The 22,757-nt window shown below is 36.1% G+C and overlaps 1 protein-coding gene across 4 annotated transcripts in view; it reads left to right on the top strand.

Annotated features, from left to right (window-relative positions):
- LOC116175585 (protein phosphatase 1 regulatory subunit 14C) overlaps nucleotides 1–22,757 on the top strand; it is a 100,136-nt gene that overhangs the window by 43,897 nt on the left and 33,482 nt on the right. For 2 of the 4 annotated variants that reach the window (XM_031493770.1, XM_031493771.1), the window contains exon 2: nucleotides 11,617–11,889. In XM_031493770.1, coding sequence (XP_031349630.1) covers nucleotides 11,617–11,889 — 273 coding nt within the window. Of the gene's footprint in view, nucleotides 1–9,818; nucleotides 9,972–11,616; nucleotides 11,890–22,757 lie in introns of those variants that run through there. The other 2 variants (XM_031493772.1, XM_031493774.1) reach the window with 2 other exon arrangements.

The raw sequence follows: 22,757 nt of genomic DNA, 5'->3' as shown, positions 1-22,757 counted from the left end.
TATACAGGGTGATTCAAAATTGAGTGCAGAGATTTTAAGGGCGTATTTACCAGCCAAAAATAAGCATTTCTTTTCATATAATCGTATTCCTAATTTGCTTCGTTTTTATATACAGGGTGTAAACGTTTTTAAAAAAAAATCGGTTTATCAATTATTCAAAAACCTTTCAGCCGATTTAAATAAAATGTGGTAGGCTTATTTGTCGTCAAAAGGCCTTCCTTTGGTGGGAATAAAATAAATAAAAACTTTTACACCCTGTATCTAGAAAACGAAGCAACGATTATATGAAAAAAATTGCTTATTTTTGGCTAGTAAATACAGACTATAGTACCACCCCAGAAAAGGGTAAGTAAAGGGAAACTTACACTGTTTTCACAATCTCGAAACTCTAACGCGTAAATTTCATAATCTGTTGAAAGATTAATGAACATTAATAAAACGTGTCGAGCTTCAAAAATGGTGGAAAAAATATCTCCTAAATGTCATTCTATATTTTACATAACATCCAAGATCCAACATTATTCCATTTAAATTTTATAAGGAACACTACTTTTGTCACACAAAGTGAAATTCAGTAAAAATTGCGTGTTTAATGGCCGTAACTTAATTAAATTAAAATAATTTTTTGGTCCAAGTTTGTGGTATTTTGTAGGATTTACATAATTAAAAATTAACAAACTAGTTGTTGGAGTGTGCATGCAATAAGACTAATTTTTGATTAATTTTCATATGAAATCATTATGTATACGTTGTGAAGAAAGTTCCATCGGCAAGTTATGTTTGTGTCGAATTTTCTTTGAATCTACATTTTATTTTTAGCCAAAGGGTTTAAAATTTAGTTACTTGACATTTGATCCAACTCTATCGTCAACTGCAGTAATCAGAAATTATAACAACTTTACTAGCTGGCTATAAGCTATAAATAGTGTGTAGTAAAGTTAAGATTGTAAAAGTTCCTTGACGAAGTTAAACCATATTCCGTTCGTCTTTTGAACTTTTAATTAAAACCTTTTAACTTTATAAATAAAAGAAAGTTTGTGTCCTTTCTTAGTAGGTTGTTACGACTTTGGTTGTAGACACTGAATCAAAAATAATATAAATTATTGTCACCAGTTAAAAATTTCTCTAAATTAGTGTACATAATAATTATATTTTTATAACATTGTATATTGAACTTTCCTTCCAGACAGCATATTCATTTGCGTAAGTGGCGAAACTCGATAAATAAATCAATTAATTTTAAATTGAGCAAGCAACGGGTCAGAAACAAATGGATCGAAGCAGTAACAATCGACGAAAAAGTTTAATCAAAGGTCAGACGAATGTAATTTAGTTGTACCAACAAAATGTCAATATCAACGCTTCTTACAATAAGCAATGCACTGTGTTGTTCTAGTCACGGCCATCGATCGACACATAAATAAATTTGTGGGGCGACTTAAAGGCCAAGGAATTTATTTGACAACAATATTTATGTCACCTACGAATACGATGGAATGAGACTGCAGTAATTCATTTTTATTAGCCGCACAGATCCGGTATTTTACGAATCCTCGACAATTAACCATGACCAATGAATAATTTAGGTACGTATACCCTTAAGGGGTAAGAGGAAGACGCAAAAATTGACAGTACGAATGCTCGCCAAAAGACGAACAAAACGCATTGAGTCCTAGAACCGTCACTGATCGAATTATAGTAAATCTGTCTTTTCTGAACAAGGGTCTTTACTATCTCATCTCCGCCGGAGACGTCCAACTACGGAACTAAGTACGTTAAAGAGACTCTTCTTTGAACGATCTGGATCTCACTACCGGATATCTAAAGGAAGTGCCTCGTTGACAATATAAAGTGCCTTTACAGGGTGGGCCAATGAAAAAATTAATGCAAACATCATACTTCCTAAATGAGACATCCTGTATGTTTTATGCCAAAAACGCGCAAGTGAAATGCATTTGTTCCTTTCATTATAATGCAGAGGTGCCACAATTCGGATTTCTCGGCAAATGATAGGTAAGTGTCGATTTGTCCATGCAAAAGTACTTGTCTGCTCAAATGGATTTTCTCGAATAATAAGCTGCACCAATATAGACAACGAGCGACAAGGTCACTTCCGGTTGACGAGTATTGACCAAAATTTAATCACTTAGCCCCTTGACCATCATCTACTTCTAAGTCAAAACAGAACTGAAAAATTCGAAACCGTACGTGAGTGTACACAGACGGTCGGACGGACAGAAAGTCCAAAATCATAAACGAAACGATATACTTCTGTAATAGAATGAAAACACACGACACAAAGGATAAGCGCTTTGTAGACATTTATACAAGCCCATTTCCAGGCTGCATTTCCGTTTAAAAAGTTAAGTGTACAACAGACAATGGAACAAACCTCAGGCGCTGAATCAATACTGAAATACGGAACATGTTAAGGTTCAATATTTCCTGTAGAAGATAATTGGTATAAACTAACATTTAACATGTGTATTGAAAATTAATCGATAATGCTAATATCGTGGGAACGATAATTTTATTAACAATTCGAACAACACAAATAAATTCCCGTTGGCAAATAATGACAGAGAGAATCGCCTCCCAAAATAATTTCCAATATGCATAATTCTGTAAAAGTAAAAGAACCCACACACTTTATTAATGTCAAATCTGTCAGAGCCAATGCATTTTTTACAGTTAGATACCAATTCCAATAATGAACCACTATCAAGACGAATTATTTCTTTTCTTTTCTCCGATCAATCAGAAAGTGAACTACTCCATCTCATAAATAACATATCTAGGACTAAATTATCTAGGGTAGACGGTATCCTTGGTCACATTTTAAAATGTACAGAGGGGTTCAAATTCGTGGCTCACCATTGGGATCTCGGAAGCCGTGAGCGATACAGTTAAATGGGGACAAAGTTGCTCCTTTTTGTGATTAAAAAAACGCATTTGAAATTTTTGAAATAACTGAGATATCAGCAATAATCTGAAAATGTCAAATTTCGTTTTTATTTTCCCAGTTTTCCGAGATCATTGTAGTAGAAATCCTCCACGTTCCCAGTGTAGTGATTCATTACTGTGTACAATGGGTGAGATGGATCACTAAAGATTTTTCTGTTCGTCTTTTCTATTTTTGATTGAAATTTTAGAAGTCGTGCTACTGCTACATTTTTCAAGATATTTAGTTCATTCATTCATTTTGCATTCGGTATCTTATACCTCTCGCACGTGAGCCAAGAAAAATTTTCTTCATATTTTCTTTGTTTGTACCCACTTTTGACGCCCTCGCAGCCAATGCGCCATTTTGGTGGATTTCGTTCCAAACCCTCCATAAAATAGTACTCAATTTGTGGGGTACTTGTTATAGCTCCAGGTTCTAGTGACAAGAGAAAGAGAGACCGCGATTCGAGCTTTAAGAAACTTTAAATCGCGTGGCAAAATTGGTAGCCGAAGGTGTAACTCTTGGCCGCCCGAAGTCGACTACCCCACGATGACGCGCGCCTTGCAAGAGGTGGTTGGCTTCGGCCCCTAGGAAAAAAACAAAATTCCGTCACCCAGGACGCATCACGTTAGTAAACCACGCTCGGGGATGGCGCCCAGATGTCGCCGATCCCTCATCATATAGAAGGAGATTTGTATTTTTATTGAAATTTGGCCCTGAATTTTCAAATTCTCGAAAGAACACTAAACCGCACAACTGTTTCTCTTTAACCGTATTCTCTTTTTTCGAAATAGCCAAGTTCCCCACTCGTGACAAGGGTTGTCACTCTGGGTTAAATTTAGAGTGGGTTAGGAAAGTTTGAGAGAGTGGTGCCAAAATATTTGAATTGATACCACGGAAGGTTTAAGTAATGTAGAACAGCAATTTTAAAACGGGTCGAAAGGTAGCGAGAACCCCTCTGGAGTAAGAGAAACCAAAAAAAAAACAAAATTGCAGGACATTGAATTTGACAAATCTCGTTAAAAATTTCAACGATATCGAAAACCTGTTTTGACGATTTTTGACTATTCCTGTCGGCTGTCACTTTATCGGCCGCACCTGTCACATTTCCGGCCGCACGTAATTTTACTGCAATTACTGGTTGGTCAAAACAATAACGAAAACTTCAATGAGACCCCTTTAATCCCAATTTCCTCAATCTTTCACTCTAAGCTCGACTGATTTCTTACTAAAATGCTGCAAGCTTTACTTCACGAGTAACTAGCTTTTATCAAAGTTACGAAGAACAACTTTGTGTACACTAAAAAGGCAAACTTTCCACAATATTTAGCGCAGAACGCGCGTCTTTTAAATTTTCAACGAACAGCAACTCGGCCTCGAAACTTGCCAAACGTCCTCTTCTAACACTAATTTCAGTATGTAAAGTCACTCTCCTACTTTCCAAAACTCGAAAATCTTTCAATTACTGGACACAACAACCAATCCAAATGTTTGCCCTAAATTCTCTTATCTCCGATAACATTTTTCCACGAAGAGACGTTTCCCTGTTAAAAAAACGCATTCTTATCGCTAAGAAATTAAATCGTCCTTTTAAGAAAAATAATAAAAGTGCCCATAAATGAAAACAGAATTGTCATTAAATGATTTAACAAAGCAAAATTGATAACAAAATAAACGATAAATTCCCCTACATTAAACAATTCTAAGAATTCATCGTTTAAAAAACAAACCACTTCGATACAACTAGAAACTCAATAATCATTTTGTGTTTACACGAAAAGATCCCACCAGAAACTTGACTAACATTAATGGCCCAACCCGTCATTAATTCAGGCGTCTGAACCAAACATCAACCTCCACATTGATATTGTTTACATTGCGATATTTTTGCATCTTTTATATAATTTCATCTTTTTCTCCAGCCGTAGAGTACTTTTTGTAGAGTGGGCAAAAGGTAAAACAAAACTCTCTCGAGTTTACCGTATGTTGTCACTGATAGATTCCTTTAACCTATCATATTCATTATTCAGTATTGCGAACATAAAGAAAACACACCACGGAAAACTGAAACTTTTATTAAAATGGATCGATAACTTTTACAATTTTTATGGAAGTCGGTCTCTAATAAATCTCACAGAAGCATTCGGTTATTTTTTGTATTTCAACATTTTTTTATTCCCACTCGCAATAAACGAAGTCGCTGCAGAAATTAATTTCCTCTAGATTGATTTTTAAACAGATTAAAAAGTCATCTTCATGCCATTATGAGTTGAAGTTCTCATTAAATTACATAGTATTACGGGTAGTTCAATTTTCAATATTACGTGCTTTGACGCCCCGTGCAATTCGTTCGAATTATAATTATTTTTTGCGCGATCGGTCATTTCTGACTATTTACCATGGGTGTTTCCATGACAGTACGTAGCATTTACCAGTTGCTATGATTACGACGACGTCAAAATTACTTACCGATCTAAAAACAGAACAGCAAAAATACTTACCGACGCCTTTTTAAAAATCAACAGTCTTACATTACATTAATCTTTAATTATTGTTAGGTACATTAAACGTACAATTTGTGCTGTTGTTTCCTATAGCAAGACGCTCATAAAGTCATAAAGGAAGTTCAAAGCTAGTAAACTACATCAGACACATGCACATTTTTATGAAATTATTAACTTCAATTTTGACAAATAAACTGGTTACCTAGTGATATACGAGTACATTATACACCATACCACTTCGATCATTTCGATTTATTCTGCTCGTTAATTTCTTAGTGCATATTTATATTGGTTGCATAAATTTAATTTCGATCGCGCAAAAAATGTTATAAGCACGTCGAACGTTAAGGGTTACCGTTCTCAGACAATAATTGGAGTCGTCGCTTCGCTCCTCCTCCAAACAATTGTCTTCGAACGGTAAAAATCCCTTACCGTTCTCCATACTTAATATACTATAAAAAATAAAATATAATTTGGGGCGCGTTTCATTTGAACATATTAATCTTGGCAAAAAACTTTTAATTGTCATCTGCACAATACCTGTATTATAAGAGACTGGCCTGACCAATTTATTTGTTTTAGTGTCTGTAAAGCGAAAATTGGAAAATTGCGTACGATTTATATTTGAACCGCTGATAGTTCTATACTGCGTTCGAACCTCCAGAAGCAGTATAAGGTCTTATGGATCAAATGCCTCTCTTACTAATTTACGTAATTCTTCGATAACGCTATCCTTGTTCCTCACCGCAATGATTCCAAACTAAAATATGATAGGGGCCTATTCTATAACGCGTACCTACGTCGTTACACAGCGACTGTCGTTCGTCAACGACTTACTCCATTCTGTGCGCTAAAATGGATCGTTTCTAACAAAAATATGGCGATAAAGCCAGTGTACAAGTGAAAGTAATGTATTGTTTTTTTTATTGTTTAAAAATTTTAGGAGACAATTAAACGTTCATCGACACTAGTTAAGAGATGCATCAAATCACAAATGCCTTTGAATATCCAGAGGATAGTCTTTTCGTTTGGACGTTGAAAGTGCCAGATCTCTCTTGAAGAAATGTTACTATTTTTTTTCTTAATTTGAATAAATTTTAAATAACTACACGTCGGACAAGCATCCCCTTCGGTTAACTGTCGGCAAATGCAAAAAATCCCCTCTAAATAAAGCGTTTATCTTATAGTTCGGCTATGCCACGGGGTTTTTCTAACCGATACGGCATATTCAGTTATCTACATCCAAAAAATTCATTACGTCCGTCCCAGACATCTTAAAAATACGGGACGGTAACAAAATTCAAATTTTTTAATTGTAAGGGTTTTTCGGTGGGCACGCGGGTAGCTGCAGTCGTGCCCCAGGGTTTCTAAATAAAACTTATTTACACACCAGTTTCCTTTTATTTTTGGACACCGTGTATCTACACCACAGAATACAGAATTATTATTTAGTTGGTATCCCTGGTGTCGATACGGTAGTATTCTGCAGTCGGCTATGCCGTTGCCTCGGGTTGCGGTAAAAGGGCAATGGCGGCGATCCCAGGTGTCGAGATGTCGGAGCTGATCGCCTCGGCTCAGCGGTACTCTAATTTGGCGGTAGCTGTAAGTTTATCGATTAGCGGGTTTTTTATCCGGGAGTTGGTAAGCTATCGATGAATCGGGGTGCGAATGATTGGTGCCGCCGGGTTCTATTTCAGGTGAATGACACCAGCACTTCCGAATACTCGGCCCGTCAGTGCGGTATGGTACTTATGCTAGAGGTGGTACACAGGATGTGACACGGCCACTACCTCCGCTTAACGTTCACAACCTTACGACTAAATCAAGCAAGCGGGAGCTGGCTACATGCGGGTCACAGGCCCCACAGTTATCGAACTTCCGGGTGTTTGAGGGTTCGTCTTTCAAGGACTGGATGATTTCTAATGAATGGCGAGGTTAAGGGTGCAGGGACAGGTGGGTTAAGGATATAAGCGGAACGGAAACGGTATCGAATGCAAACGGGAAATCGGATGAATGATTATCAGTTTCAGGTCTGGATTCAGGTTATTGGTCATCAAATGACAGGATAGAAGTGTCTTCTAAACTCAAGGGATCCTCCTTTTATACAGCCATGATTAGGACTACGACTAGGAAGTGGAAATGACACTTGATTATGTTATCATTAATGTCATTAATGATTAGTTAGCGACATCTATTGATGTCAATGTAGTGCATTTGTAAAGGAGCGTTTACACGCTCCCATAAATAAAGGCACGGGTACATTGTTACCTTACATAATCGAGAGTGAATCGAAGGCTGTTACTGTAACCCATTCAACTAATTACCGTTAATTATACTTATTCAAATAGTCGGAATGAAATCTCCCAATTCGGCAGTCCAGCAATTCCCTTTTGTTCGTTGGAATGTGAGGTCAAACGGCGGGGTCTCCTATTACCGTTGATACTTCTGTAAACTGCACGAGTAATTCTCTCTTCTTCTCTGCCAAGAGTTCAGATCGTCGAAAACTTTTAACTTTTAATAACAAGAGCACCTTAACAGAAGACCTAACTGCTTGCTTTTTCAACTTGCTAGACTTCTTCCATAGAACGGACAAACCGATTTAAACTTCTCACACAATTTTAATTAGCTTGCTTCTGCACAAAATTATTCTAATAAAGACACACTACGTCTTTAACCAATCACGGACAACCCGAATAAAATAAATAGCGTAAAGAACGTAAACGCTTTCCAACAAAATAATACGCAATTACGCTGAGACAAATTCAAATGACACGAAATAACTGTGTATTATTCGTAAATAATCCCCCAGATTTACACTTAATAAATTGAAATATTGTCACATACAGAGATCTTGCGGGCAGCGGCGATCGATTTCTGGCGATTGATCTTGAAGCAGAATTACGGCAACAAAGCACAAATTAATTATCGGTAGCTACGGGAAATTAAATGCAGAAAAGCAATATTCCTCCTATAATTAACGTAACAATTAAACGTAGCGGTAGAAACTTCTGTGCCAGAAAAAGCAAAAGCGGTAATTGCGGTGCAGTAAACTTAATGTAAAAGCAAAAATTAAACGAAACGAATGCAAAATAAATTTACGGAAAGTATCAAAAATTAATATTGTACTTAAAAATGTCACTAGCAAAACACCAAAGTCCGATGATTTAAATACGGTACGGTTGCCAAAGTAAATTTATGTAAAAATTTAAAAGTTACGGTACTTACAAAAGTAGCAGATGCAAAAGATCTTACGTTTCGGTTAAAACGCCAAAGGCAAAAAGATCGAGGGTTTAAATACGGTACGATTGCTAAAGTAAATTTACAAAGAAGCTCAAAAACTTGCGAAGATACAATAGGCAAAAGATCCCCTCCATGCCCGGCCATGCCATGGAGGGATTGATGGTGTTTCGTTTCCAACCAACACTTAAAACTTCCTAAATTAATTGTGCGGCCTGCGGACGTCCTAAAAATCTGTATATTGGTTTGAACATTTAAACTAATTAAGAGCGTTTCTTTTATGACTGCATCTTATTTAATCGGATACTTTTAATTATACTCACTTCAATGGGCGAGATGAAATTCCAAAATTCGGTAATCCAATTGACACCTATTGTTAATAAAAAACATTTCTTCTCAATAAACTATTTTTTGGGAGCTACGTCTTCAAAAGTAAAATATACGTTTCTTCTTTTCTCCACGGCCGTACACACAGAAGTTATCTAGGTTTTTAGCTATTGAGGAAAATTGGAAAATTTAGGTTAAGCCATTCATTCCATCCTTCGAGGAGTTTGTTGAGACAAGACAAACGTTAATTTTGAAAGCTGTGGAAACGTAACCTTTCAAACGGGATATTTCAGTTTCATCAAATGTCTATGATCCACCCATGATTGTTTTCTTCTTGCAAATCGGCATACCTTTGTCGGTAGTAATGCCTATTGTCACTGACAAGTTGATAGGCCACTGGTCAATGTGATTTACAACGACCTTTTCAGCGGTCATTCGGGCCGTTTAGCAAACTATCCGAATGGCCGTCTCTCCGATCCGTCCGTGTGTTCAGCGCGTTCCAAACACTGATAAGGTTTTGGAAAAATGCCTATAACGTTTAATCTGAGACAAGAGAACCTTGGACAGGAGGGCGAACATTTTTGATTGTCGTAGTATAGTAGGCACAAAAATATTGTTGTTCACTTCTTGTATTTCATCCTTTGTATTCTTTATCAATCGAGTGTATATAATGCACGATTGTCGATCGTGTCTTATCTTCTATTTGTTTGTGATGTATCATACGTCGAAGGTCAGCAGCTATTGAAAAATCACTGCCATGGCTATGGAATATCTTTATCTCTGGTTCTATCACGATGTTGGTTTATTGCGTAAAGTTTTCATTCTATTTATACCTTCTTGGACAGTTCTGATGTAAACAATCAGTCGGAGAAGTGTGACGGTTGAATCATATCGGCATTTTTGGTGCGCCTGTAAGTTTTGTCGGAATAGCTAATTTTGTTGGATTTGTGCTATTTCCCGTACGTATCTATAATCTCTAATTTATTTATTAATTCCAATTTATATGTTTATTAGGACTTGTTTTCGTATTGATTTTCTAACGTTAGAACGACCTTGTTTTCGCTATAATTTGCAAAGATCCCCATACTGTCTGGCATATAGTAATGCATTGTTTTCCTTCAATATGTACAATTGCACATACCAGTAAGTATCTTGATTGCAATTAGAAAAACAAACATTCAGTGGATAATTTAGGGTAAGATAGCACGCTATACTGTATAGCAGTGTTTCTCAAACTTTTTTGTTTGGCGGCACAGTAAAATTATTAAACAAAATTCGTAGCGCCCCTAAGTATTATTATTTTTTTGCTTTTTTACAGATAGTAAAGATATGAAGGATGAGAAGTACACAAAAACATTTAAAACAAACGTTACTATTTCAAATGTGAAGGAATCTGGTGAACTTATGCTTCTGATGGGATTTTTGGGGACCTTTAATATTTCTCTGTTCTTTGTTAAGGTGATTTGTTTTGGACGGGAGTAAAATCATCTCATGCGTAAAACTCGGCAGCCGAAGGTGAGCTCGACTCGCTTGCGTGGCTCACAATATTTTAAAGCTCATGTTACCATTTAAAAGGAAATATGGCATTAAAATCATCGATGTCTCTTAGAAATTGAGTAATATGCGCATTTAAAGAATATTTAATAGTTTCTGAATAAATAAAATGATTTTAATATTATTGTTAAATATACGTAAATAAAATACAGACTAAACAGAATTGTACTAAAAAACGAACATTATTTTTTTAATATGTTTTAATTCCTTTTTTAATTTATGTAATTTTAAATTAATTACATGTAGGCATTTAAAAAATTCGCGGCACCCTTATGAAGTACTTGCGGCACCCACTTTGAGAACCACTGCTCTATAGGGAGCTCGTATGTATGTTCATAACATCACACGGCCGAAAGGTTTAACAAACCGGTTAACTATAATAATTCTAATACAGAACTGTGCTAATTCACACACTCTTTGCCTAAAATTTGATTGATTACCTCCCAAGTGAGCAAACCCGCGATTTTAAATAGCGCATTGCAGTACAGAATGATCAATATTTCGAAACTTTCAGAGGAGCGGATGTGGATGTTCCGAAATTTCCACCGCATATTTAAATTTTTACGGCTTGAGAACTGGAGGTTTTCTATTTGAAAAATTCATTTACAATTGAACTCGTATATACCACAATCTGAAATATTAGTAATTCAAATTCGGTAGCTTTGGGAGGATTTAGTTAATTATTCGTTCGCACGACAGATTTCTCTTTTTTCGAAATGTAATTGTTTCTAGAAGAATGAGACAACTAAATTTTAATCTAATGTCGCTAAAAGCAGAAGTGCACAGTTTCAACTCATTTAGAAATGCCGACAATTTTGTGATGAGGGTTTTCGAAGCTTCGATTCCAAACTTTTATAGAAGTAATGATTGGACTTTCTATCACCGTGTGACAGAGGTTGAACAAACATCCACCGAGCGTTCCACATTTCTTGCGGATGTGAAATTAATGTGCAGGTATTCATTACGTAACTTGTCTAACCTACACGGGAAACGCTCATAAAAAAAAGGCAGGATGTATGAGCCGTATATAACGATGACTTTTCATTTCAGAAACATCCAGTAAAGATGGAGTGTGGCGTAAGTGCGGGCTACACTAATGGCACCACCACACCGACCGGTATTCTCGCACACGACGTACGTACCGAAAGATCGCCCGCGAAGGCGGGCCTACACGTAAATTTTAGTGACAAGAGTGAGGTTAAGGAACGTAGAGAAAAGTTTCTTACCGCCAAATATGGAAATCATCAGATGAGTCTCATACGAAAGAGGCTGGCGGTGGAAATGTGGCTTTATGAGGAACTTAAGAAATTGTACACGACACCGGTAAGTTTCCGATTTTCTTTCTTCTCAAATCTAAGTGTATGCATTGTTTATTCAGGGTTACGTTTCGAAATTTTTTTTATTTTTCATTTGCCTGTCATATGAGATATATAAAGCAGTCTAGGACGCCCGAGGGCATAATGAGATGACAATCCATTATGCCCTCTCATTATGCCCTCAAACTGCCTGTCAAATATATTGATGGAGTTATGTAATAAAAAAAGATGCTACTTGATTCGTATGAAGCACTAACAATAATCATTACATTTGTATATTGGAAATGCATTACTTATTTGGAACGATGAAAAATAAAATGTTGTATGCACCTCAGGCATTACTCGATATTTAACCCTCGGGCGACTTACAATCCCTCGGGCCAGAGGCCCTCGGGCTCAGTCGCCCTCGGCATAAATATCGCCTTAATGCCCTTGATACATAAATAACTATTTAAAGTGAGCATACTTTTGATTAGCTCATTCCTATTGTCTTTTTTGAACTTGGGGGACTGGGCGGTGTGTCCCTAAAGACTTTGGCGTTTTGTTTCTGGGTCGTGTATAAAAACCCAGATTGCATCACCAGTGAAACCAGTAAAAAATAAAAACGATTTTGCAAAATTTTTTCCGGGTATCTCCGAAAGTAGTCGGCATTTTTTCAGTTTCAAAACTGCATCTTGTTAAGCATCAAAATACGCGACTTTGCCAAATTTAAACTACCTACCTATCCTATCTCTTAACAGTTCCTGAGATCCCCATGGTGGCCCTGGAATTTGAATCAGCCTGTATAAAGGGCATTTTCGGGGAGCGCGTATCAAATATCATGCAGCGCCCTAATTAGCGAAAGATATTTAACCAGAGAGACCCATACTCTTGATCAAAACCCCAATTTGATTTATGAAACGATAAATTGGCTCTGTTTGCCATCATGGTTATTACTGGGGGCCATTATTTATTATGTGCACGTGTTAAATAAATGGATTACGCATGCATGATCCAATTTGCTCATTATTTGTGGACGAATTTTTCTGTAATTTTAAGGGAACGTACGCCCTAAAAAATAAATTAACGGAAGATAAGAGCAAATTGATATCACGTGTAAAAAAATAGAATGCACATGCGCAGACAGTTTTCTTATTCATGGTGTTCTCAAATTTGATTTATCTTTAGTTGTGTAAGCACACTCATTACATTTAAAATCCTTCGAAGCTTTGTGTGTTAAAATGTGCATGCTTAAACTGAATATGCGATTCGTTTCATAATAGCACAGACCACATTTTAAAACTGTTCTTGTTTATAGATTTACTTCAAACTTTTTAGCAGTATTGATTTTGTATTAAATGACAGTTGACCATGAAACATGACGTTCGTATTAATCGGTCCTCAATAGGTGCTACCAACTGAAGAACACTCCTTCTCTCCAGCGGAAACTAAAAAACACCGCCGTGCGGGATTATCGTTTTTATACGTACGTCAAATGTGACATTTTGCTGATCATATTCGAACAGCGAAGCATTGTTTCGTTGCTAGGAGCAAAGAAGCGGAGAAGAGGCAGAGTACTTCTCTGCTCTCTGCTTCTTTTGAATTCTAACTTTGTGTTGACTAGCCGTTTATATACAAGCAATCTCAACATACTAATAAACAAGTATAAATTGTGCACAACTCTTGTGCAGATATAGTGCATTTTTTAAACCGAAATAGCTTTTGTTTTGACATCACCAATGGATGTATTTCTTGCAAACGTCTCAACCGCCCTTTGTGAGTATCCTCTTCCGACAATCCGTTCTTGAGGTATAAGGGAATATACCCGATCACGATAAGAGGTCGAGGAGGAGGGCTATGGTTGGCAGAAATTGATTCCTTTCGTTGAGACCTTTCATTAGAGTACCATGAAGGATAAAACTAGTTCCACTCCCCCCTACCCCTCCACCCCGTACTTTAATAAGAGGACAGAAAGAAGGGCAATAGTTGGTAGAAAACGGTTCCTTTCGCCGAGACCTTTAATTAGAATATACAATGAGAGATAAAATTAATGTTTAACCCCCCTCCCCCTCAGGCCCCGTCGCTCACTGATCTCGAAAAGAGTCGCACGGGAAAGTTATAGTTTGTACAAACCAATTTATTTCGATGAGACCTTTCATTAGAATACCATGAAGGATAGGATGCAAAATCTGAGACCAATTGGTTGTCGTATGCAAAAGCTATGCACGTTTTACTTTCAAAAACAGCATCTCAGGAAATAATTCGTGGGGGGGGGGGCCCCTTTTAGACAGCGAAATTTGATGGCCGTTTGGCACACCTTCAAGGTATAGGCTACCTACTGCAAAAAATTCCAGGACTCTAGGACCATTACCCTAGAAGTAGTTCAAAACGGTAGAAGTGGGTCCGGACAGACGGAGGGACGGATAGAACGCAAACAATAGCACATTTTTTAAATTCTTAAAAAATGCACTAAAAATTTAGTATTTACCACGGACGAGTGTGATCCGCTAACACGTCGGAATTTCCGTATTCTCCGACTTGTCAGCGAAAACTCACTTCTCGTCCTTGGTAAGCAATATACTATTTTCCGTGCATCGAGTATACTTGATAACAACAGAAATATCAATCATAGATTGGTGAGCTCGTTTTAGCACTTGATAAGAGAACCGTACTTCATCGATAGGAGTGGTTAATGCTCGTTACACGAAAGATACATCCAACAACTCCACCAAAAACAGTTCCAAACCCAATTAATTCAAATATACGTACTCCATTAATAAATGGGTTTCGGATTGCGATGTAGGTAAAATAAAGGTAGGTAATTAAATAAAAACATGGCATAACCTAAAAAGAAATGGGTTAACAAAGAGGAGTTCTATGAAAATAACTTTACCTCAAGAGGATACAGCCCTTCCCTATTCGCGTAAAGACTGTTAGATAATTAATTTAAACAACTTCAGCGAGATGATTGGAATTTTGCAATTCAGATCTTTCACAAAAATTCGGACCTGCCGTGTCAACGACAAAAGCAAAAGCAATAACAATGGTATCACCTACTCCTACCACCTAAACCAAGAGTACACTCAACAAATCAACGGGACGCTACAAGCCCTTAGGAAGCGTAACTTAACCTCCTATTAAAAAATTAAAGGGCTATACGACACCGTAATCAGAACTCAAAATTTGTATAAAATGTGTTGAATCCCTTAGCATTTGAAATATTAAAAATGCTTACCAGAAAATTTGATTACGGAAAATTGAGGAACTCTCCAGAATGAACGGAACTCTAATCAGAACTTGACTCTGTTACAGAGCAATCATATATAGCTTTATTATTATTATTAGCTTTCAGTTAAAACTAATTAGAGAAATTTTTCGAGTCTTGGGGTACTATTCGAGACTTTGATCGAACTCAAAAATTCCAACCAGAATCATTCCTTTGAGCACTTCAAATAGGAAAAAGCCTCTTAATTTGTTATTATAAGATTTACCACCAAACTTCATTAGGGAAAGTTAAAACTGTTGAGGAGCTTCCATTGCTTGAATTTCAGCCCTTATCAATTCGATCTGTTCTTTTGGTATCACTTCTGGTGGTAGTTGAACCTCAAATCATAATCAGAATTAGTATGCTTGTGACACTTCTCTTTTTAGAAATCGCTCGGCTTAAGTGTGAAATTCAAATTACTAATGGAGTGTCCTCATATACATTTTGTGACCTATAGGTTTTACCTACAAATAGTAAGTTGTTTACCCGGTTTGTTCCAGGTATATGACATGCGTCTTAAAAATAGCCAACGGACACATAAATAAAAAATATTTCAGTTAATATTGAAACTATAAATACTAAAGAACTATAAATTGAAAAAGACCACAACCTAATTAGTTGTAGCTCAAAGTAGAGTTCAATTAGTTTAGAAGATACCGTCATTATGTGGGCGGATTTCAGTGCGCCTAATGAGAAGATCCGAAAGAAGAATTTGGTCGAGCTAAAAATAAAACAATTCTTTGATACCCCGGTTGTAGGTTTTAAAAGCTCGTGTTTGTAATGAAGTAATAGCATTAGTGGAATAATAATACCTACTTGTCGTTAAAATATTTTAGTATCGTTTGCTATTAATAGCCTCCGTAATGGTCTTTTTTATTTTTATTGTACACACTGAAAGTCACCGCAAGTGCGCTGAACTAAAAATCTTAATTTCCCTGCTCTAAAAATAGTAGGTACATACTCTAGATTTTGTCGAATTGAAGGTAACCGACTGATCTAACGTATGACATCCATAGAATGGTTGCTCTTTCTGAGTTTGATTTCTGCAAAACCTTCAGATTGATGATTCCCACTTTTTAATTTCGGCAAGTTACCTAATTTTACCCTTCAATGATACGTCTTAAATGTCTTTGTTTACCCGTCGACTATCAAGAAGTTCGATCGGTTTCAATTGTATTGTAGGATAATAATCGATGCAATGACGTAATTAAAATCAACATTATTAACCCAATTATTGATCAGAGCGGTTTACATTTCAACCCTGTGAGGTTGCGCGTTGCAGCATTTGTAAAGTAAATAACATTCGCCCGACGATTCTTTTGCGAAAGCCGATTTATATCTAAAAACGCACGCGGAGAATAAACGAAAATAAAGGGTATTGTCGTAACGAGAAATTTCCCAACGGAGCCGTCCATCGTTCAGCCCTCATAAAGTTTATAATGGCCATTGCCCTTTTGCCGCGTGTAAATATTTAAACAGATAATTCTAGAAAAAAAACCAAATACTGTGAGCAACATGCTTCTTAGTGATCAGTTGTCACAGATCGTAACTCCTAGCCACATTTACAGATTTTAAATTTAGAATATCAAACGGAGATTTGTAAATATGGTTTTTAAAAAGCTGTATTTTGGCACCGACCCTAAAAATGAGTTAATTCCCGTTCTTACTTGCGCCTACATCATTTATCATTCGCAATCTGCAATAAATACTCAATTTCGATCATTTTGTCGGCAAACAGCTTGCCAAAGAGGCGCTTTATTTTAAATTAAAGCTTCGCAATTAAGCTGAAATGTCTGATCCAAGATTTACTGCTCGAATTCGTCCATCAGAGGATTCAAATTCTGCACTAGAGTGATATACGACGACTATGAACATGTAAATAATAGGAAATAATTGAGGATCTTTCTTGCTTTCATCATGCGGTAACTTTGGATTTAGAATGTTTGTTTTGCACAGAACACCGGAAATCTAAAGCAATGGTTTCGATCCTACACTAATGCCACTTGGGCTTGGACTAAGTGCATTCTAATTAAGCCAATTTTCGTGTAGTTTCATGAGTTTCCAACTTCTAGTAAGTATAAATGCAGTTCATTTCTTACAAAACTTTCCTAAATATATGCAAAATTACTTTTCCTCTATGTCTACTCAATTCGAGAAGCAAATGCGCAATTATTGTGGAATTACTATTGGTGCGACTACGGCTTTTGTTTCACGAGAAGTCTGCATTTAATTAAACTCTAAGGGTGGCTCCCCTAATATCAATTTTAGCGCTGCTCATATCAGATTGCACAATTTGGTAATTTCTTCACAAAATGCTACGCAGTCATTTCAACTGTAAACCACGACTGTGGTTCATTTTATATTTAATAATAATTTAATCATGCTTTAATCGAGTCAAAACGGCTTTCATTCATTTTCAAAGAACGATCAACCCCAATTTATTTAAACGCTCATCTGAAATATGTAAATACAATTACGCGTCTCTTTTCGGCGTTAATGACATTTTCCACCCCAACAGCGACGTACCGACGAAATTACAGCCGATTTGCTTACATTTGCAATCACCCGCTCGTTTATTGTATCAAAATTTCGTGAACATCTTCAGTTGACAGTTGCCAAAATTATAATGCGCCGTTTTACGCTCCCAGAATCAACTACAACCAAGTTGATCCTGTGAGTTTTGCACAATACACGCACTTAATTATTGGTTAACTATAAAATGTATTTAAGATTAGAATAAATGGTCGTTAAAAAAGTGATGGTAATACTGAAGAGTGAGGATCCTTCAATACTTTGTCGTATCGGTTTATTATAATAGGGGTAATCATCTTTCACATGATAATTCTACCTACCATCAAATTTGGTATGAATGCTCTAATTACCAATTGGGAAAATGTCTGTAACTTAAGATAATAATAAGTATAATAATTATAGTGGCGGATGCGTAGCTTGTAATTTTGCACAGGTGTGGGTGGCTTTCCCTTGAGATTAATATACAAGGTACATAATTTAGAGGGTCTGGGCTTGTTTGGGTACGTACTAACTTTTTACAGGTATTATTTCATTCTGACGATTTGTAGGAAAGTGACGTCAAAATTCAAGTACGATTTTTAAAATTCAGTTACGATGATTGTTATGTATGATGGATCGGGGGTGGCGGCCTAATATATTTTACCTAAAATCGTCCTGAAACCTTCATTTTCATGTCTACTTTCTGTCAGGAAATTTTAGTTTCCTTGACAGATGCAGAGTAGATTACGTTTCCTACTGCTTGTCACGTTACCGGCCGCATTTGTGACATTTCCAAATTCCAAATGTCTATAATGGCTCCTGTCATTACTGACAGATTGACATTAATCAAAAGTTCTATATAGAAATTGAAATTTTATATTAAAATACGATTTAGGGTAAAATTTAATACAAAACTCGTCAGCAAAATGACATGTATCATTTTCCGGACTTTTATGTAAATAACTATATTGAATTTAGACATACAGAAAAATTAAAAATTGAGACTCAAAAAAAAACTTTTTTCTCCAACCACCTGAATAAGACGCTATTTTGTGACAGTGTTCGGTACCTAAAATTGACGTTTTGCGGATTAATCGCTTTCACCATGGCAACTGTACAAAAAGTGGATACTTTTTGTCCTAGTACCAAAAAGAAATTGACCTTGAAAGTTGGCCAATTAAAAAATTACAATCACGGAGATATGTCACATTGACATCGTTTTACATTGGAGGTTGTAAGATATTTCTATACATACAAATCAAATATTTTTGCATATTCACTGCAAATAATGCTGTTACCTATACGTATGTACATGTATTGAAAATAATTTACGCTCGCTATTTTTATTTAAACCATGTGTAACGTAATTTACATATTCCGTGAACGTAATTTTAATACGTATACAACCTACAGTGACTTTATAAGGACAGTGGCGACAACTTATCATAATCCGCCATATTGGAGCTAAAAAATTGATTGTAAGATCAATATACCTTGTCATGTCAAATTGTGAGCGTAGAATAATAAATGTCAGTTTCATTTAAGTAAAGATTCTTGTTCAAAACGAACGGAGCAGAAATGATCGTTTAAAGCTTTGCAGAACAACCTATGGGAAAACAAATGCCTCCCAAATTCAAAAAGGTATGGGTATATGGAAAACGGTATAATAAGTATGAAATATGGTGCAATATCCAAAATGTACATATAAATAATCATTAAATTGTGTTTGACATTTCAGTGTCTTCTGTTACTTCTTGTCCCCTGTCGCGTGTTGCTCCTTCCAGACTTAAAAGTATTTCTTTAGTCTCTTAAATGGAAGACAAAACACGTTGATCTAGTCCACGGAGTACAAGAGATCAATATTCCATGTGCTCCAGCAAACATAAAACCAATTCAAGCGTATTTACGATCACAATTGAATTTGCTGCTAAATTTCGGATAAGCTGCTTCTCTAACCAGTTTTCTATCTAAACTCATTAGGTATTTAGGGCTTCTGAAAAAAATTTTACATCAATTACCAGTCGTAAGGTTAGGCACAGTTTTACATCTAAAAACACTAAGCGGATTACATACCTTATAATATCGTAATAAATCCAAACTATATGCGTCTTTAAAAATCGAGTTTATATAAAACTGGAGACGGAAAACGTAAATAAAGCAAATACAAGAAGCAAAGTGTAAACTAGTAACATGAAGCCGTGACAATTACAGGTGACACTGTCAAAACAGTATAATTAATAATTATAGCACGGAATGTACCGCGTCGTTTTGAAGGTTTTCTATTGGCCAGTTTGGAATTTAGCTCCAATATGGCGACCGGAACCAACGACCAATCAAAAACGAGATACCCTGTTGTCGCCACTGTCTCTATAAAGTCACTGTAATACAACCCGCCGTCGCGCGTAACGCCATCTACTTCAGACCCATTGCACTATTATCTGTCATTTTGAAATCAAAATTTGAAAAAGTTAATTGCAATTAATTTTAATTAAAGAACTGTATGGTAAGTTTTTTATTTCAATGCAAAATATAACAATATTTATTGTGTATACAATAAAATGACTGAAACTGATAGCGACATGGATTGCACTCCGCCAGAGATTATAGAAACGGCAGAACATGCTACCTCAAGATTTGCTCCTTATAAAGTCGCGAGAGGTGAGAAGTAAGAACGAATAGGTTATAAGTTAACCTAAAAACTAGAGTGGCATGACACGTGAGGACAAGAAAGCAGAAGTTCTTATACTAGTAGTGAAACTGTGACTGAATCTAAATTCGAATATAATTTGAAGTACCTACCTCAAGATTTGCTCCCTACAAAGTCGCGAGAGGTGAGAAGTAAGAAGTAAGAACGAAAGGTTATAAGTTAACTTAAAAACTAGAGTGGCATGACACGTGAGGACAAGAAAGCAGAAGTTCTTATACTAGTAGTGAAACTGTGACTGAATCTAAATTCGAATATAATTTGAAGTAAAGCGGGTTGGACAAAAAATTTTATGTTTTATTCGTACAAAAAATGCGTTTTCGGGACTCGGAAGGTTGCTGGACTCCGCTAACGCGTCGTCCAGCAACTATCTTCCTCGTCCCGAAAACTGACATTTTTTGTACTAATGAAACAAATAACTATTTTCTCCAACCACCTGAATAAGACGCTATTTTGTGACGGTGTTCGGTACGTAAAATTGACGTTTTGCGGATTAATCGCTTTCACCATGGCAACTGTACAAAAAGTAGATACTTTTGGTCCTAGTACCAAAAAGAAATTGACCTTGAAAGTTGGCCAATTAAAAATTACAATCACGGAGATATGTCACATTGACATCGTTTTACATTGCAGGTTGTAAGATATTTGTATACATACAAATCAAATCTTTTTGCATATTCAATGCAAATAATGGTTACCTATACGTATGTACATGTATTGAAAATGATCGCTATTTTTATTTAAACCAAGTGTAACGTAATTTACATATTCGATGAACGTAATTTTAATACGTATACAACCCGCCGTCGCGCGTAACGCCATCTACTTCAAACCCATTGCACTATTATCTGTCATTTTGAATTCAAAATTTGAAAAAGTTAATTGCAATTAATTTTAATTAAAAAACTGTATGGTAAGTTTTTTATTTCAATACAAAATATAACAATATTAATTGTGTATACCATAAATTGACTGAAACTGATAGCGACATGGATTACACTCCGCCAGAGATTATAGAAACGGCAGAACATGCTACCTCAAGATTTGCTCCCTACAAAGTCGCGAGAGGTGAGAAGTAAGAGGTAAAAACGAATAGGTTATAAGTTAACCTAAAAAGTAGAGTGGCATGACACGTGAGGACAAGAATGCAGAAGTTCTTATACTATAGTAGTGAAACTGTAACTGAATCTAAATTGGAATATAATTTGAAGTAAAGGGGGTTGGAGAAAAAATTTTATGTTTTATTCGTACAAAAAATGCGTTTTCGGGACTCGGAAGGTTGCTGGACTCCGCTAACGCGTCGTCCAACAACTATCTTCCTCGTCCCGAAAACTGACATTTTTTGTACTAATGAAACAAATAACTATTTGAGTCTCAATTTTTAATTTTTCTCTCTGCCTATATCTAATTACTTAAACATAACATGGAGGTTCTCCATCAACAAAGTTATATTGAATTTGTTTGCAGTGGTATTTTTCCACCATTTTATTTTCCATACATTCAAACGTGCATTCTGCCGGCTACTCCGAATTAGGTTTTCCTGCAGTTTTCCTAATTCGTAAGGTAAATACCGGTGTAGTATACTTACGACCATTTGCAGGGACACCTCTAACAAGTTAAAAAGTAATCGTAAACGATTTACATAAAGCGCATTTCCACTTGCATTCATTTCCCATTTATAAGATGCAACTTCTGTTAAAATCGTAAAAATCCGGCCACAAATATGAAAATAGCGTTGCACATGGGCAATCCATTTTTGACGTGTTACTTCAATTTCAGTTTATGAGAAGAATTTCATTTCAATGCTTTTCTAAATAAGAAAGTTTGAACTGCGCATGCGCAAACCTAAATTTTTAAACTAATGTTAGATTTTCCTTTGTTCCAAGCGCCTAAGTATCAAATTTCACTTAAATGGTGCCATAGATAAAAAAGTTGGCACTGCGCATGCGCAAAAGAAAATTTTGAGACTGGCGCTCGATGATTCTTTATTCCAAGTGCCTATGTATCACATTTCATTTAAATTCTTCCATAAATAAAAAAATTGGCACTGCGTATGCGCAAAACCAAATTTTGAAACTGGCGTTTGATTTTCCTTTATCCCAAGTGCCTATGTATCAAATTTCGTGTAAATTCTTCCGCAAATAAAAAAGTTGGCACTGCGCATGCGCAAAACCAAATTTTGAAATTGGCGTTTGATTTTCCTTTATTACAAGTGCCTATGTATCAGATTTCATTCAAATACTTTTATAAGTAAAAAAGTTTGCAATTCGGTTTATAAATGGTCGAGATGCGAAAAGGGCACTGTGAATTTTGAATCGATTCGATTCAACTGTTGGCATTGCGTATTATATGGCTAAAGCTATGCCCATATTGAATTTCATGCAATTCAGTTCATAACTAACGGAGATGTAAAAGC

This window comes from Photinus pyralis, unplaced genomic scaffold (genome assembly GCF_008802855.1).
Source record: "Photinus pyralis isolate 1611_PpyrPB1 unplaced genomic scaffold, Ppyr1.3 Ppyr1.4_LG7, whole genome shotgun sequence".
Classification (NCBI taxonomy): Eukaryota; Metazoa; Arthropoda; class Insecta; order Coleoptera; family Lampyridae; genus Photinus; species Photinus pyralis.
This window is presented reverse-complemented; position numbering and strand designations above follow the sequence as displayed.